General features: G+C 38.3%; 1 protein-coding gene across 2 annotated transcripts; it reads right to left on the bottom strand.

Annotated features, from left to right (window-relative positions):
• On the bottom strand, positions 1-18,632 carry TMEM237 (transmembrane protein 237). 2 transcript variants are annotated; one of them, XM_072813410.1, is made up of 13 exons: positions 18,454-18,632; positions 15,950-15,981; positions 15,310-15,320; positions 14,032-14,088; positions 12,921-13,061; positions 9,594-9,714; positions 8,657-8,814; positions 6,650-6,773; positions 6,169-6,360; positions 4,453-4,526; positions 3,704-3,797; positions 2,791-2,912; positions 1-802 (listed from the first exon to the last, which is right to left on the bottom strand). In XM_072813410.1, the coding sequence occupies exons 1-13, from the start codon at positions 18,490-18,492 to the stop codon at positions 735-737; spliced, it is 1,233 nt and encodes a 410-aa protein (XP_072669511.1). In that variant the 5' UTR covers positions 18,493-18,632; the 3' UTR covers positions 1-734. The 2 variants fall into 2 exon arrangements, with proteins under 2 accessions (XP_072669511.1, XP_072669512.1); XM_072813411.1 differs by lacking the exon at positions 18,454-18,632 and adding an exon at positions 17,582-17,614.
• Positions 18,633-18,755: the final 123 nt, after the last annotated feature.

Raw genomic sequence — 18,755 nt, 5'->3', positions numbered from 1 at the left:
AAAGGTACATTTTCTTTTTATTAGTCATGAAGTAAATCATCTTTCAAGTTAAATTACATTATACTTCTTACATGATACATAACCACAACCACCAAGCCAGTTTGAAAAAAGACAAATTTCATATTTTAATTTATTCAGTAAGGAGAATTAAAAATAAAGGTCTTTTGTCCCTTTCTTTCCTATTCCCTACTTTTTATGGTTAAACCTGATACATATTTTGTAACACTAAGTAATGGCTTTTTTTTTTTTTTAAAGATTTATTTATTTAACACAGAGTGAGAGAGAGGCAGAGACACAGGCAGAGGGAGAAGCAGGCTCCATGCTGGGAGCCCAACGTGGGACTTGATCCCCGGTCTCCAGGATCACACCCTGGACTGCAGGCGGCGCCAAACTGCTGCGCCACCGGGGCTGCCCTGGCTTTTTCTATAATACAGCTTTTTACAATAATGATTATAAATGCAACTCATTTGAGAGAACAGGAAATAAACACTTTCACCTGCTGGTTTCTAGCTCATTACCTCCTTTGTCTTTAAGATGACAATGCTAGACAGATTAACATTTGGGTATGAATTGCAGATACAAGTTTTAACATTTTTCATAATCTTGAGAAAATTTTCAGTACCATACAATCAAAAAATCAATTTCAAATACACCTGTACATGTCTTAAAAAATGCATTTAAAAACAAGAATAGGAAAAATACTAGGCCAGTACTACACTGAAGACTAGCTGGCATTATGAAGACACTTTGAGTCCTTTAGCTTGGTCAGGATATCCTTCCACATCTGAGCAGAACATCAACTCTGAGAGAGAAAATGAACAGATCATACTCAGACTGGTTTCCAGGTACTCCAAAAAGAATTTTACGGCTTAGTTTTAAAGACTCACTCAACATACTGACAACTTTAATATATTTAATACAAAGTCTTCATGTACAAATAACAATTCTTGATAATGAAATCTGATTTAAAAGGTGACTGACAAATGTACAAGTTTTGCATTTTAAAATGTTCAAGTTTTAAATGTATTGCAAACCACTGAAAAATAAGACATATGTAATGGAGACACTACAGTAACTCTCACACCAGAAAATGTAGGTCAGACAACCCAGGATCATTAAACAGCTGAAAGGTCTAATTCTATGGTAACTGTCGTAATCCTCAATGGAGCCACAGATGAAGAGCAAGCTCTCAGAACTAACCTGATCTTAAATGTGTTATACCATTTAGTTACCATAACAACCCAATAAACAAAGTTCTCATCTTCATTTCATATTTACTCTTTTTATCCACATAGAAATAAAATGTCATATGACCCTAAGAGACAGTCACATGGCCCTGAGAGAGAGCAAGATTCTGAAATATTAAGTAATACACACTTTGTGATTTAGGCTGAATACTGCACAAGCCAGCTGGATCCAGCTTCAATCCCAAACACAGTGTAGAATGTTATTAGTTGACATTGCTACATTTAAACTATTACTTAGCATAGATGTGTAATTTGTCAAAATACCAATAAATGTAGAAAAAGAAGACCTTGGGAATTTAATAAAGTCCTCTGATATAAATATTAGATGAAAAATTCCTTGAATGACTAAAAACTATGCTGAGTGGAAACAAAAAAACTGCAAAATATGTAGAGCCTAAGACAACTTTTAAAAATACTTTAAAAATATACCAAAGGAATAAAGCAACAGAATATTCTTTCAATTCTCATGTGAAGGAACATGAGGATTACGATGCAAAAGGGTACATTCATGAATAAAATTGCACCAGATTACAACTTTTGTCTTAGTTTTTACAAATGGAAATACTGGGGTGATTCTCAAGTCTAAGACTTCTGGGATTGTCATTAGTTATCAAATTGCACTGAAAGGCTCAGGATATTTATCCAATCAAGAATAAAATCATAACCAAAGTCTAGAAAATATCAAAGAGATTCAAGGGTGAAAGTGTGGAATGTCTGCCAAGAAATATGTTACACTACAAATCCTAGCAGTTCTAAAGCAGTGTGCTCAAGGACTACCAGTTTGCTAGTATGATTCCTCTTCTCCAGGTGTTCCAAAAGGAGTCTGGTCTAGGGACTAGAGATTAGTAAATCTCACTTTACACTGGGCACACTAGAGCTAGGATTACTAAACACTTCATTAGACAATGAAGGGTGAAGAATCTGTGCCAGGTAAAGGAGGAAATAAGAATGAATATGTGTCTGACAAATACTACATAGAGGAAGCATGATTTATTTCAAATTAAGAGCTATTTTGATCAGAAGGAGATTAGAAGAAATGAAGAGCAAAGACTATAAAATACTTGAAGAATTCAGAAAATAAATACCTCTTAAACATAAATATGCACACAGGCCATAGGAGACTTTCTATAGGTACTTTGAGGCCCCAGCTTTCCTAGACATGGTCTCTGCTTCTCTTGGCATTGTTTCACCACTTTATTGTCACTCCTATTATATTATTTTAAATGCATCTTATGGTATCAGAATTTCATAAGCTATATCCATTAAAAGATTTATAAAATCAACAAATTTCATATTCTTATACCATTTTTTCTTTATTCTTTATTTTTTTTAAAGTTTTGAGAGAAAGAGACAGTGTGCACATATGCACACAAGGTAGGGGGAAGGAAGTGCAGAGAGACAAGCAGATCCCTACTTACTGAGCTCAGGCTGATCCCACAACTCCAAGATCATGACTGGACCACTAAGATCATGACCCAAGCTGAAATCAAAAGTTCAGCCGACTGAGCCACCCAAGCACCCCACCTATTTTTTTCTTTAATACCTTCACTAAGATCCATGCCTGGCCTATAAGATAAAAAAAGCCAAGATAGTCCAACCAGAAGGGCCACCACGAGATTCACCACAATCCAGGGCTGAAGAATCTGTTCCTCAACACCTGCTGCCCTAAAGGTATAGAAATACTTATTAGAAATGTCTCCATTGGTTTCACATATCCAAATATATCTATTTAGTGAACTTTAAAAAAAATAGCAGTCCTCACCTAGAGAAATAACAAGCATGAAATATATACTATATAATACACACACACACACACACACACACACACACACACACACACCCATGGGAACAAAGGTTAAGTTACTGAACTCAAATCTGCTTTATACATTGATATAAATGAAAATTTAGTATTGCCAAGCAATTTTTTAAGTTTCCCTTTCTAACTACTGTGATGCTACTCATGCCCCAGACACTCTCAAAAAAGACCGCCCCTGTGAGTTTTGTGAATTGGACACTCAACCTGCCTGTGAGCTTCATGACTAGCCATTGATCTGTGGAGACTGGCTCTCTCTAAACTGCTCTCTTTCTAGCACTGCTTGGTTATCTGACTCCATCCCAGCACTACTTTGGGGTATTAGACCTCCTTAACGGAGTGAGGGTACAGGGCTTCTCTATTTCATTGTACATGAGCGACCTTAAAATTGTAAATTACTAGACCTAAGACAGATTTATAAAAAGAATACATTTCATTAAAAATGCAAGTATAAACAACAATAATTATCCACTAACCAATGCAATTGAGTACTTTTTCTTGCCATAATTTTGGAAACAAAAAACAGGGCCTTCATTATTATTTATAGATGAAAACATATAAAAGAGTGAAGGATAAGAGTAGTACCCTTACTACCACTGCTGCTGTTATTCCCATCAATTGCCAATGCTATTGTGCATCTTACCAGAGGCTACCATTAACAGAGGAGGGTGTGTAAAGGTGGATCCTGTCACTTGTCATTTGCTGACTCAGAGACAATACAAGAGCAGTAAAGTACACTAAGAAAAAGACAAATGAAATTACTAATAATGTATTTTTAACAACCCAGTTTATTTTGAATTTATAGATTACTGTAAGGTCAAAAATAACCTATACTTTGAGGGATAATGACAGAAAACAAATTCATTTGATCAATTTCCATAGGCTGGCTAGCCTTATTTTATTTTTAAAGAACCTAGACTCAGAAGGGTATTTTGAGATGCTCACTATTTCATCATTAGAAATTACAAGAACCTAGAAGATTTTTTAAGAAATTATAAATGACTTACTCAAGGTCTTAAAACTAGTTTTATTAATAGTCTCATGACTTAGAACAAAATGTATCCCAAATTATCAAAAAGATACAAAATAGTATCTGTTGAAATGCTATGCCAGCTCAATCTGTTTGATATCAAGTAGAAAACAAAAAACCAAAACATGTCGAAATATAGAATAAATTCAACTTTTAACAGTTATTTAGATCAACTCTATTGAAAAATAATCCTATTAAAACTATACCTATCTTTTTTTATTACAAATTCCACTAAACATCTATAAGTAATGTCTATAAGTAGTAATATAAAATCTTTCTAAAAGTAAATTTAAACTTTTCCTGGTTCAAATTACAGTGTAATTCAAGTATTATACAATTATCAAATGAAAATATTTACTCACAGAAAGAGGCTAAAGCTGTTGGATCCAGGGCAAGAAAATTTCGGATTGCTACTGATGTTTTAGCAAAATCAATTCTAGAAAATACAAAAGCTTCTTGTCACAGTGCACTGGTAAACTTCTTACAAAACTGCACTTTCTTAATTACAGTTCTTTCATTCTCTATTCTAATGCTACCACATACATTGTCTATTTTTAAGCTTTAAGTAGCTACAGTTAACACTAGATACATATGAAAAAATACCTTATTTACAAAAGCCACATAAAACATTCAACTAGATTAATATTTAGTCAACATTCCTTTGGAGTTAAGACACTGAAGAAACAAATTAAACTTGATCTGCAAAATTTCTTTATATTCTACCCCTATTACCCATTTCATCAAGCTGTAAGTTGCTATTTTTCTTAATGGGTTCAATTGTGTTCTTAAAGACCTGGTGAACTTCTAACCCCTGGCACCTGTGGACATGACCTTATTTGGAAGGAGGGTCTTTACAGCTGTTTTCAAGTTAAGACGAGGTCATTTAAAGGGCCCCTAATTCAGTACAACTGGTAGCCTTATAAGAAAAGAGATCACGGGGAAAATCACCATATGGCAGAGAGACAGAGGTTGGAGTGATGCATCTACAAGCCAAAGAACTCCAAGGAATGCCAGTAACCACTGAAAACTAAGGAAAGGTGTGTAAGAGACTTTCCCACCAGCCACCAGCCCTCCAGAAAGGAACCAACCTGGCCAACACCTTCATTTCCAGACTGAGAAAGAATAAATTCCTGTTGCTTTAAGCCACCCAGTCTGTAGTACAGTTGACCCTTGAGCTACAAAGGTTTGAACTGCGTAGGTCCATCAATATGAAGATTTATTTCAGGAACTATAGTACAGTACTGTACTATGTACAGTATTTTCTATGTACTATGTAATGTATTTTCTCTTATGACTTTCTTAATAACTTGTTTTTTCTAGTTTATTTTTTATAATTTTTTTACATTTATTTTAGAGAGAGAGAGCACATGCATGCACACGCAACAACTGAGGGGGTGGGGGAGAGGGAGAAAGAGAGAATCCTCAAGTTGATTCCCCACTGAGCATGGAGCCTTAGGGCTTGATCCCATGACCCTGAGATCATGACCCAAGCTGAAATCAAGAGCTAGCCGCTCAACCAACTGAGCCACCCAGGCACCCCTTAGCTTACCTTTTTAGTATATAATACTAAATATAGAATACATATACAAAACTTGTGGTAATGGGCTATCTGTTATCAGTAAGGCTTCTGGTCAACAGTAGGCTAGAAGTTCTGAGGGAATAAAAAATTATACACGAATTTTTGCCTTGCAGGAGGTCGGCACACCCAAACCCTGTGATGTTCAAGGGTCAACTGTACTTTATTATAGCAACCCTAGGAAACTCATACAATACCCAAATCACCTATACCTGATTCAGATGACTTAGAAGATGATATTTGGGGCTGTATTTGTCGATTATATTTGGATGAAATTTTAGACCTAGAGTTGATGCTGGAATGGGTTTAGATTTTGAGGATGCTTTCACTGAGAGTATTCCCATCCCCTCCCCCAAAACAGAAACAGCCTTTAAAATAAAAGCCAAAATAATATTAATATATTATAATTCTAGTTTGAAAACTATCATAGTCAGGGTCATATTTTGCTCAACATTTCCACCTGAAGAAAGGTGAAAGCGATGTATAGTCATAATAGTCTTACCTGTCAAAAGTTGAAATAGTACTTAGAGCTAAAAGCAAGTAGAGAAGACTCTGAAATGGATATGCCAAAGACTTGTACTGCTGCAGAAGGTTTGAGAAGTCAGAAAGCTGATCTCCTGCTAGCACATATATGAAAACAATGTTCCACACAGCACAGCCAGCCAAGAAGCCATGAGAAAAGAGACCAATCATTCTGAATGGAAAAGGGTTTAATTATTACACATGTATTACTAAAGTAAAAAGCTAAAATAGTTTTTAAATCTCTTCACGTGAAAGAGTAAAACTCACCATTTCAAAAAAGTAAAAACAAGCCTTTTCTTTTTATTACAGATAGGCAGATGATTTAACTCCAATTAAATTGAGTTTTAAAAAATATACCTATTGACTATTTTAAGTTGTCAATTTTGTTAACAATATTGAGCAATCAATACTTTTAAAAAAAATCATGCAACATTTAAGAAAAGTCCCGCAGAAGCAGCCACCTGAAAGCCCGGTTCACTGAGAGTGCAACATCTCTGGTTGTCCAGGAAAGCTTCATGTCCATTGACACCTCGATATTTTCTGTGGTCTTTATCAACTCTGAACGATCAGCAGCCTGGAATCGCCCTAAGTACACATTACACAATTATTAACAACTAGTAACAAAGAACCCTGGTTGTCTTTTTATCTTATTTCACACTGTTCGAACCCTGGGACTGAGATTTTGCTTTTTTCCTATCTAAAAATTCTCCCTGACCCAGTCCTTGTTTGAGAAGGCTCTTTTCTTTGGGTTGCTTAAATACACTATCTTTTTTTCTTTAGAGAAAATAAAGCCCGTATGCTTTCCTCTCATCCCAAAACAGATGTTAAAGTAACAGTTTTAGAAATCAATTATATTTCATGAAATACAATAAGGAACTTCTCACTCAGGACAAAGTCTAAAAACCTTTAATGTGACATAATCTACAAAATTCTAATTTTGAGACTTTAGAAGTTTATTAAAGTTTAAATGACAACACTATAAAGCTAAGTCAATGTTTGAAAGCACTTTGAATTTCTTAGGAAAAGATGCCAGTGTGTGCAGCATGGCCTTTGGTGATGACAGAGAAGAAAGGGGTTGTTTCATAAACTTTAGGATTCCTGTGACAAGTATCAGTTCAAGTGTCAGCACCTCAACACCATGTGCACAGCGCTTTATCCTTTTACTGTTCACGAGGCTCCTTCTTGCAGATCTACCAATCTACAAATGGATCTCAGGAAGCAGGAAGGGTCCTATTTCAATCACATTTGCCAAATTGGGCTGTCAAGTATTTTGGAGGATGAAAGGCTGAGGTGCAATACCTAATTTTCCCTAAGAAAAGACAACTCTGGGCAGACGAGTGTCTTTTATGGTCAATTACTCTAGTGGGGAAGTTTCTGTGCTAAGGAAAACAAGAGTAAAAATGAGGATTGAATACACTGTTTTAAAAACAGATTAAAAAATCGGTATTGCTTAAAAATGAGGATTCAGTGATATCGCTTAAAAACAGAAATTAAATAGCAACACAGTATACTAATAAAAGCACTTGACTAGAAGCCATGAAATCTCCATTCAAGTCTCAATTCCTCACCAACCGTTAGACCCTGATGAAGTTAGGTTCCCGGGATCACAAGTTTCTCACTGGCCAAGAACTTCAAGATCCCTTAGATGACATCTTACAGAATAGAAATTCTAAAATGGATGTACATAAAATCTAAATTGTAAATTTTTAGAACTAATGTTATGGTTCATTTAAGTTCTTTACGTGCATACTCATAGCATATCCATGGGATATATATGATCACAATCATGCTTTCTGTATGTTTTTCTTAAATACTGTAAATGCAGTTTTGTACTCTATGCACATTATACAATGTCAAGACTACTTCCAAAAGAATCTGAAGCTACAAGGTTGTATTTCTTATTTAATATGGTAATACCATCATGTATCTTCTCTCATTTATTTTTAATTATAAAATATATCATTAGCTGCCCCACGACCAATGCCACTCACCACTACCCATACTGGAAAACTGGTAAAGTACAAGAATAAAGGAATGGGTGAAGGGAGTGGGGGGAAATTTTCTAAAGAACTCATAGTCCCGTAACCCAAAAAGAACCAGCATTAATATTTTGGCATATTTCCTTCTAGTCTTTTGTCTTATACATTTCTCTATAGTTAGGTGTGTATCTATTTTTCATTAAATCTTTCCATGAAATGAATATTCTCCCTAAACATTATTTTTAATGGTGCAGATTTTATTATATAGATACACCATAACTAACTGAAATCATACCCCTTCTATTTTATACTTATGTTGTTTCCAATTTTTCATTCTCAAGAATAACATGATAATTAGTTTTGTGTATAAACTTTTGTCCATAGTTTTATTGCCTTAATTCAGATCTCCAGAAATTTGATTCCTAAGTCAAAGTTATAGCCTTGTGTAAATCCTAAAAATCTTATGTTCCAAAACAAGGAACTACTTACGGGTTTTTTCCACAAACACTTTGCCTACAGGCTGGCTAATGCCAGTGGGTGCAGTGAATATAGACTGTTGTTCTGGACCACTTTGCTCATCAGTAATTATGTCCTCATCTTCTACTCCTAGTTCATTGGTATATTGTAATTCTGCTGGCTGGGTTTTCCTGTACTCAGGAAGGATGTAAGAAAAACAGATTAGTATTATATATTTACAGACCCACATAAAGGAGGTACCTATAAAAGAGCCTTGGACTTGGAGTTGAGAAATTTCATTTTTACTTAACTGGGTCTGTTCTTAACTGTTAATATGCAGCAAATCACATACATTTCTGTGGGCCTCAGTTTTCTCATCTGGAAAATGAAGTGACTGAACTACATCTGTAAGGTTCTTTCCACACTTAAAACGATAGGATTTTATATAAATATTGATCACTATTTGTAGGGTCATTTCCAAATACAAACAATAGCGTCATATAACTTCCAGTGTACTTCTTTAAAGTATACTATTTTATCCAAGACTTAATTTCCTATACTAAAATATATATTTTTATTTATTGCTGAAATAATCATAATCTGAATTCTATCAACATGAGAAAATACATCACAATAGTCTACCTATTAGACTATTAATATTACCTTCAAATTTCAGTATCTTTAGTATTTACTTTTTGCCACTTATATAATATCTTCTATGGATGTTCCTCTTTTTTTAGAGACAGCTCCTAAGATCTTTTTTTTTTTTAGCTCCTAAGATCTTTAATTTTAGCATTTTACTTCTTCAATTGTTTACTCTTTTCAAATTTATCATTAGTTGGTTTAAATGATATTTTTGTAATCCTACTTGAGTGTTTAATAAGACTTAATCAAAAGGTACCTTTGAAAGCTCTGAATTAAGTAGCACAGTGTCCTTAAAGAATATTTAGAAGGACAAATAAAATCTTACTTTGTCTTTCTTCGAGGTTTTTGAATAACTGCCTCCTCAGCTGGCTCCACATCAATGCCATTTTCATTCCGTAATAAAGATGAGCCAGATGTTTTCTTTTGGGTTAAAGAAGTCTCCAATTCTGAAAATAGAGATTAAATTTTCAAATTACTATAATGTAAAAAGAAAAGTAATACTTAAAACTTATGAGATTACTTTAAAATTTTTAATCAGGCCAAAATTTTTTCATCATTTTACTAATTTTTAATTTTTATAATTTTATATCCTTCAACACTAAAATATTTCAAATTACAATGCCAAAAAATATGGAAAAATTCAAGTAATCCAACATCCAGAGTTTTGTGGGAGCCCACAGATTACCTGTGTTTCAGTGATTCACCCAAAGGACTCATGGGACTCAGAAGTCATTACACTCACAAGTCCTTATATTCACTTACAACTTATTAGACTGAAATGACATAAAGCAAAATCAGCAAAAGGAAAAAACACACAGAGCAAAGTCCAAAGGAAACTAGGTATAAGCTTCCAAGTTCTTCTATCAATGGAGTCACACAGGATGCACTAACTCCTCCAGCAACAAGCTGACATGTGTGACACTTCCTCTACCAAGGAAGCTCATTACAAACTTGGCACCCAAGGCTTTTATTGGCACCTGATCACATAGACACCCTCTGCCTAGCACATACCAAAATTCCAGATTCCCAGAAACAAAGCAGGTGTTCAGCATAAATCATATTACATTCACAATCACGGAGTAAACCACCCTTATAACTTAGGGAAAGTTCCATTATCAGCATAGGGAACTACTCACCAGCTAAGTTGCAGAGGCCAGTGAAGAGGCTACCTTGCAATCAGGCCTAATGAGAGCAGTCCCAGGCCTGCTATGTTAACTCCCTCCCGAGCACAGGGTATTAAGTTTAAGTAAGTCAACAAAGCCTTCTCATCTGCTAGCTACTCTTCCAATCTGAAAATACGGACAACAGCTTCCTGGAATGTCCTCAAAGCCCCTAGAATTCTATTTTAATAAAATGTTTATAGCCCAAACTAGAAATGCAATAGAAGTAGAGTCAGTCTATTGTACTCATCCAGAACAAAACAAAAAATAAAACAAAACTAAAAACTCAGAAATCCAGAAGGCTGTACATGCATAGGTGGGTGCATTCTGGAATGACAGTGACAGGTACTCTCTGGCCCAGAACTTAGTTGGGTTCTGAATTTTCTAAAAATGGTCAACTCATTTCTGTAAATACATTTTTCGTAAGTTGTAAAACTAGGTACTGGTATCCAACCAGATTTTCAAATTCATACCCTAATTGAATTAACTAAGATGGTAGTTTTAATTCAACTATATTTGCTGCCAGTAATGAAACAGATCATACAAAGAAATCATCAAACTATCTGAGCATCATTTCTGTTTTTCCACTCTTCTGCCCACATACTGCAGTATCCCACTTCAACTTGCCTCTAAAAACTATAGACTTTTCCAGTTTCTGCCCTCTTTTCCTGTAATTCTTTCACCCAATCAGGACCCACTGTTTTCTAAGAGAATAAGTAATGGTCAGGGAAATTATTTTGTAATAAATTATTTATCAAATAATTATTTATCAGTGATCAATGTTACTAGGAAAGAACAATCTCCCAATCTTTATTCCTTCCCTTTATTTTACTCTAACAAAACCCATTATCTTTCTTCTAATTACTATAAAGGTCATAATGCTCAATATATGAAAAATTAGTAAAATATAAATGAAGAAAGACAATAAAAATTATCGTTAAATCCTCCTTCCCAAAAACCTAACATTGTCAACACTTTGCTATATCCTTCCATTGTTTTTACTTTATGTATGCATGAATATACATGTTTTCTGGGTAGAACTGTGTCCCCACCTAAAAGATATGTTCAACTCCTAACCCCTAGTACCTCTGAATGAAACTTTATTTGGAATTTGCAGCTAGTCAATTTAGAATAAGATTATACTCGATTAGGATGGGACTGAAATCCAATGATTCATTATAAGAAGAGCAAAATATGGAGGCGCATGAGTGGCACAGTCAGTTAAGCATCTGACTCTTGGTTTCGGCTCGGGTTGTGACCTCCGTGTCAATAGATCGAGCCCTGCATCCATCTCTGTGCTCAGGACAAAGTCTGAGACTTCATCTTAAGACTCTCTCTCTTTCTCCCTCTGCCCCTTCCCCACTGCCTGCACATTCTCTAAAATAAAGAAATAAATCTTTAAAAAAGAAAGGCAAAAATGGACACAGAAACACATGGAAAGGTACGAGGACAAAGGTACAAAATAGTTATACTGCCACAGCCAAAGAACACCAAGGATTGCCAACTACCAGAAGCTAAAAGATGGATGGATTCTTTCCTAGAGCCTTCAGAAGCAGCCTGGCCCTGTGGACACCTTGATTTCAGACTTCTGTCCTCCAGAACTGTCAGAGAATAAATATCTGTTGTTTTAGGTTACTCTATGATAATTTGTTATGCCAGCTTTGGGAAATACAGCATATTTCACAAAAAACAGGATATTTTAAAACAAAAATAAAATCCTTTGATATATTCTATTATATGTGTGGGTGATGACTCAACAGTACATTACTGATGGTTTTCCTTGTCACTAATTTCACCTTCACAGTCCTTTTAACTGGTGCTCAGTTTCTAATAAATAGATAAAACATGATTTATTTAGCCAGTATCATTTTGTTAGCTATTGATTATTATCAGTTTCTACTCTTATAAATAATGTTGCAGTTAACATCCTTAATTATGGTAGCTATTGTAGTCACTTCTATTCCTAAAAGTTCAGACAGGCTATACTAATTTATGCTCCTATCAGCAGTATATGAATGTATTCCTTTCTCATCAACACTTTTTTATCTAACACTTTTTAATTTTATATTCTGAAAAAAGCATTGCCAATTTGATAGTATTTTGTTTACCTTGTGAGTAGTGCCTGGGACAAAGTAAGACTCAATAAATGATAACTGTTCTTTTATTGTATTACTGTCAATACTGAATCTATCCTTTCCTCACTGACCTGAAATGTCTATTTTATCATATACTAAATTCTTTTACACACCAAGATCTGAACTTTCTGTTTTGATCCTGAGTTTGTATCCCTTCCCTCATAATATATGGACATATGACCAAAAGAGACCCTCTAAAGTGTTCTTGACTTAAACTATTAGAGTTACTTTAATAGTAAAAACTTTAATAAAAAAAAAAAGAAGAGATATGGGTGGGGAAAAATGGGAACAGAGTTTTTAATCATATCCCCCAAATCAAAGCTACTATCACAACCTAACCTTGGTTTCTTCACATACCAAGAGGTAGCCTCGTCTTCTTCTGTCTCCTTTGAACAGGAGCTTCTTCTGGGTGCTCTGTGGATTCTTTACTTGGTGGCTCACTGCCCTCAGACGGCCCGTGAACGGAAGCCTGAACAAAGCCTTCCAAAGAAGCACTACCTACAGAAAAGCAGAGTGGGAAAAAACAGGATAATCTGAGCAGAGATTACGGAGTTTTAAAAAGATGAAAAAAAAAAAAAGGGACTTGAATAGCTCCTAAGTGATGATTAACTGTCCTTTGTTTCATCTTTGCCTTTAAGAATTGCCTATAAGAATTGGCTTTAACCCACATTTTTATCACATTATCACATTATAAAGTATAATAAATTCAGTACTTGATATATCAGATTAATACTCAAAGTTTTTTAATATATCACTATATACGGATCCAGATATTTTCACATCTTAAGACTTGTAAGAGGTAACAATTAGAATGAAGGACCAGTTAGAGCTGACTGAGGTTTCAAGCCTATGTGACCAGGAGAGTTGAGGATTCCATTAACAGAAATCTGTGAGAGGTAAAAATCGGATTTATTGTTGAAGGTAATGATGAATTCTGAACATGGTGAGTTTAAGTTACTGACAGAACATGCAGGATTATTAGTGGATAAATAACTAAGACAAAAAAAAGCTCACAGAACCTTCTCATTAGAGAACCTCTAATACATGAATGATATGGCCTTGCCTTTAGACCCTTGCTCTGATGAAGTGAATTGCTGACTGAAATGAGGGATCCAAGGACCTTGTGTCTCTAAATCCTGTTCAAGAGTCTGAAACCAATCATAGCTTAAGACGATTTATGCTGTATCAGGATAAAAGACCTCAAAAAGTCCAAGAATGTTGTAGAACAAAGAGTTTAAGTGGCACAATTCTTTCTTCCATGAATGCTTCTAGACACTCTTCAGGCTTCCCACTGCCTTATTCCTCACTACCACCAGGAATCTCATTACTTTAAACTGACCTTGATTCTATTCCTCAACACAGTAGCGACTAGGGACACTGGGGCCTTGCCTCTCCCTGATCTGTGATATCTGTCATGCCTAAGGTCCTGGAAAGACTCGTGATCTACACAAAAAGAACAACTTCTTACCTAGGGTGGTTTTTGTTTTAGGTTTCTTCTTCTTTGGACGACTAAGTGGAATATCATCTATAAAACAAAACAAAACAAAAAAAACCCCGATAGAACAGGCTGCCTAAAATTCAATGCAAAGAACAGTCAAAAGGAACTTTTAGTAGGGAAGACCTTTCCCTTTCTTCCCGAGGCCCAGCCAACTTCTACAAATTAGGGGGGAAAAGGCAAGAAATTGACAAATTCAGAGGTGCCTGGCTGACTCAGTACAGCATGATCTTGATCTCAGGACCCAAAGTTCAAGCCCCATGTTGGGCACAAAGCCTACTCAAAAAACAAAAATAAATAAATAAATAAAATAAATTAAGGAGGGAGTGAGAAACTGACAAAAAGTCAAAGAAAGCCTATAGTGTGGTGATAGTAGTCATTGTTGGTCAGTAATATTAGAAACTGCAACATTTCTAATATTAGAAAAGAGGGCCCACAAAATATACACGTGATCCCCTTTATTCCTTGCACTTAGATATGGCCTATGACTAGTCTGAACCATTCACTGTGAGCAGAACTGATCTGCCAAAACATTGAAAGAGCCGGTGAGTAACTCAGCTTTCTCTTTCTTTGTTTAAGCATGTTTAGATGGCAGAAGCACAGAATGGAAGTAGCCTGGATCATGACATAATTAGTAAAGAGTGGTACAAGACAACTGCCCTGGATTGTTGCCACACTGTACTTTGCATTAACCAGAAATAACCTTATAGAAGTCAGAGATTCTGAAGTTAGTATAGCATAACCCAGTCTATCCTGATTGAATGAGACAAAAGAAAATGTAGTCCTTATTATACAACTATAAACTAGCCTATAATTATGTTCTGGGTGACTTCACTCAAGAATGAGAGCTTTTAGGGATGCCTGGGTGGCTTTAGTGGTTGAGGGCCTGCCTTTGGCCCAGGGCAGGATCAAGTACCACATGGGGCTCCCTGCATAGAACCTGCTTCTCTCTCTGCGTGTCTCTCATGAATAAATAAATAAATAAATAAATAAATAAATAAATAAATAAATATTTTTAAAAAAAGAATGAGAGCTTTTATATTTGAAAGGTCAAATACCAATCATACAGCTAGTGTTATATATCAACCCTCATTTTAAAGATAGCAGTCATAAGAGATTATTTTGAAAAAAGGATATTGCAATATTATAAATTACACCACTCAGGTTCAACTTTAAGAAAAACATTAAGAATCAAATTAACTTTTAAACTCCAAATTTTAAAAGTTTTACATTAAGAGTGAACTAACTCACCTTGATTAGCACTTTACATGACACCGACCAAATTTAATTAGGACAAAGACAAAAAAAAAAAAGAAACTATTAGAAATATATCGTCAGGCTGAAAACTGACTTAAGTCATTATAAATTAAAAATAAGCTTTCATACAGTCAGCTAGTACATAGACTAGCTTATTTTTATAAGTAAAAAAGCTAATAAATCCACTAATAACCCCAATATTTTCTGAACTTACATATACATATTTCCTACTGTCTATTAGTAAAGTGGATTAAGCAGATTAAGAATTCTTATTTTGTCACTGATTAAAATCAGCTTAAACTCTGAGGAAACTATTCTAGCAAACAAAAGAGGATCAAAAGTCTGATAAACAAGACGTTCAGAATGGACCAATGGAGATTCAGAATGGATCACTGTCTTACCAATGTTCGGCTTGGAAAGAGAACATTTAATTATAACTGTTATCCTAATGATTCAAGGATTTTTTTTTCAAGGATTATTTTTAAACCTTTAAACTTTTAGGAAGACTTTTCCTAAAATTTTCAAGAGATCATCTCTGAATTATTATAATTTTGCAATGGAACTAGTTGACTTTTTCACTTTATTCATTTTGCATTTTTAAAACTCAATGATACAATCTCTAACTTATGTTTACCTTGGCACAGGTGGAAGGGCTCGTGGAGGACGCTATGGGGAGAAAAAGAAAATCGCTTGTAAGTAAAAGTCTCAGAACATCTTCATTTCATGTACTTCAAATCTTTTGATAACCTTGTTTATCAAATGCAACAGAGGAAGTACTCTTGAGAATCAGATGGGCAATTCTAAAATTGTTCTAACATTTCTAAATTTCATATAAAATTCCTTCCTTCCTATACTCCTTTCTATCCAGAGGCCAGGCTCTGTTCTAAGTACTACAGATGCACTAAAGAACAAAACAGAAATCCCTGCTTTTATGGAACTTCCATTCTAGTGGTTAAGTATTAGAAGATCACACACACACAAATGAGGGAGAATGTGGAGTGCTATTTTAGTTACAGAAAGTCTCTCAGACTTCCGAGCTGAGACCTGAACAAGAAAGAAGAAAAGAGATAAAGGGGAGCAAATACAAAGCCTTTTAGGAGAAACGGTTTCAGATAAAAGAAGCAAGCCGGGTAGGGCTGTAGCATAGTTATCAAGACAGGCAGGGGCCAGATTAATTAATTAGGCTCTTTTTAGACAAAAAGGGGGCAGTCCGGGTGGCTCAGGGGTTTAGCACCGCCTTCAGTCCAGGGCCTGATCCTGAAGGCCTGGGATCCAGTCCCACCTCGGGCCCCCTGCATGGAACCTACTTCTCCCTTTGCTTGTGTCTCTGCCTCTCTGTGTGTCTCATGAATAAATAAAATCTTAAAAAAAAAAAAGACAAAAAGGTGTCCAGGTTTTATTTTAATTCAGTGGGAAGCCAAGGGAGGTTTTAAACCACATAGCAACATACTTAAAAAAAAAATAAGATAAAATCACTCTGAATACAGTATGAGACTGCATTTTGGGGCAGAGAGAATTAAAAAAAAAAAAAACCTTATAAAAATAAATTCATTTTTAAAAATTTTATTTATTTATTTGTGAGACACAGAGAGAGGCAGAGACACAGGCAGAGGGAGAAGCAGGCTCCACGCAGGGAGCCCGACGTGGGACTCGATCCCCGGTCTCCAGGGTCACGCCCTGGGCTGAAGGCGGCGCTAAACCGCTGAGCCACCCGGGCGTCCCTAAAAAATAAATTAAAAAAAAAACAAAAAACTTAACAAATGGTAAGAAAAGTTGTGTTTGCCATTCAGAGAGATTACAGTTGAGACGCATTCTGGAATCTTTCAAAATAAAATACTATCAGCAATGTCTCGAAATCAGTTTAATGTTGCAAGTGTCTCATGCTGCTTGCAGGGGACACTGATTCAAAAGGGTTTACATTTTTAGACACTTTTTTTTTTTAGTTGGTTCTACGACCGTCCCATTTAGCGATCCATGCGGTCAGCGTATTAATACAAATGCTACGAGATCAGGACACAGCAGGCTGTCTCAACACTATCCAGGGATGAACCTCACCACCGGGAAAGAGCAATAGTCCAGGAAAGAGCCACCGTCAGGCGGCTACGGATCGCGTCCTGCCCAAGGCTTCGGGTCACACGACGCTTGCACGTTTTCAAAACTCCCGCGAAAATGACGTGTCACCGCCGACCTTCCGGCTCCTCAAGAGTCGGAGGGCTCCACCGGACACAAAATCCCAGAGACTCAAACGGAACCGAGGCTGGCTTACCACCTGCTTCTTTCCCATGGCGTCCAACGCCGGGCTTCCCCGCGGCCACGCGCCGGGAGCTCGCAGCCGGGAGCTCGCAGCCCGCTCCCGCCCCGCCCCCCGGCCGGCTCCCGCCCCGCCCCGCCCCGCCCCGCCCCCCGGCCGGCTCGCTATTGTCCCCGGCTGGCTCCCGCCCGGGCCGCCGCGCGCAGGCGCCGTGCGTCATCGGCCTGCGCCGCCCGGGCCTGGCGGACACTCAGCCGGTTCCCTGCAGGACGCGGGGGGGGGGGGCGGGGGCCGGTCGGGCCTTTGCAGTGCAGCCCTGCGGAAAGGGGGCCGTGGGCGTGGGGGGCTGACATGCCCGGGAAGAGAGACTCCAGCGGGCGTGGGGCAACAACCACGGTTCTGCTCATGGTTTCCGAGTGGTTGCAGGGATTTGTTCGAGGGCGGTGGGGAAAGACCATGATCAATGGTCTCCGCCAGGAAACTGCGGTCTCCTCCCTGGGTGGCTAGAGGCCCTCCGGGAGGAGTCCGCAGGAGAGGCCTAGCTGGCAGCCCCGGGGCACCCAGGGGCCCGGAAGGCTAAGCAGAGAGGCGTCGTCACAGCAACGTGGCCACTCAGGCCCGGGCATCGGCACGCCCGGGTCCTCGCCTGGCTCCCGGGGTTCGGCTCCCGGCCTCGGGACGAACTTGCATCGCCCGCTCCGGTCCAATCCTGTGAGCATCCGAGGGGCGGACGCGCGTGCACGGCGAGCGGGGCTCTCGGCGGCCCTCGGCGGCCCTCGGCGGCCCCAGCCCTAGGCGGCGGCCCCGCCCCAGGAGCCGCGGAGGCGATCGGGCTGCACCCCCCGCCTCCGCCACGCCCCGTGGCCGCAGCGCCCCTCACCGCTCACCGGGTGGGCCTCCGGCCGAAGCCCCGAGTCCGCCCTCATGGCGCTCCCCCTCGGGGCTCCCTCGGCGCAACCGCCGGCGGCCCGCGCCTGGCTCCCCGCGACCCGGCCTCCGGGGCCTGCGAGACGGGGGCTCCCCGGGGTCTCGCTGGGCCGCAGCTCCCGGGCCGGACCTCCGCCTGCCTGCGGGGCGCCAAGCCCCGCCTCGCAGCGCGTCCGCGTCAGGGGGGCGGGGCTGGACCCGGAGCGGGCGGGGCGCGGGGAACCCGGAGGGGGCGGGGCGCGGGGACCCCGGAGGGGGCGGG

Source organism: Canis lupus, chromosome 36, assembly GCF_048164855.1.
Source record: "Canis lupus baileyi chromosome 36, mCanLup2.hap1, whole genome shotgun sequence".
Classification (NCBI taxonomy): domain Eukaryota; kingdom Metazoa; phylum Chordata; class Mammalia; order Carnivora; family Canidae; genus Canis; species Canis lupus.
Note: the sequence above shows the minus strand (reverse complement) of the source record. Positions and strands in the feature narration are given on the sequence as shown.

Excerpts from the sequence above, each read along its gene's own strand:
- TMEM237 (XM_072813410.1), bottom strand. The coding sequence starts at position 18,492 with ATGAGGGCGGACTCGGGGCTTCGGCCGGAGGCCCACCCG. Across the intron at positions 15,982-18,453 it reads TTCGGCCGGAGGCCCACCCG|CGTCCTCCACGAGCCCTTCC; the intron begins GTGAGCGGTGAG and ends TTCTCCCCATAG. Across the intron at positions 6,361-6,649 it reads TCAGTGAACCGGGCTTTCAG|AATGATTGGTCTCTTTTCTC; the intron begins GTGGCTGCTTCT and ends TTTTCCATTCAG.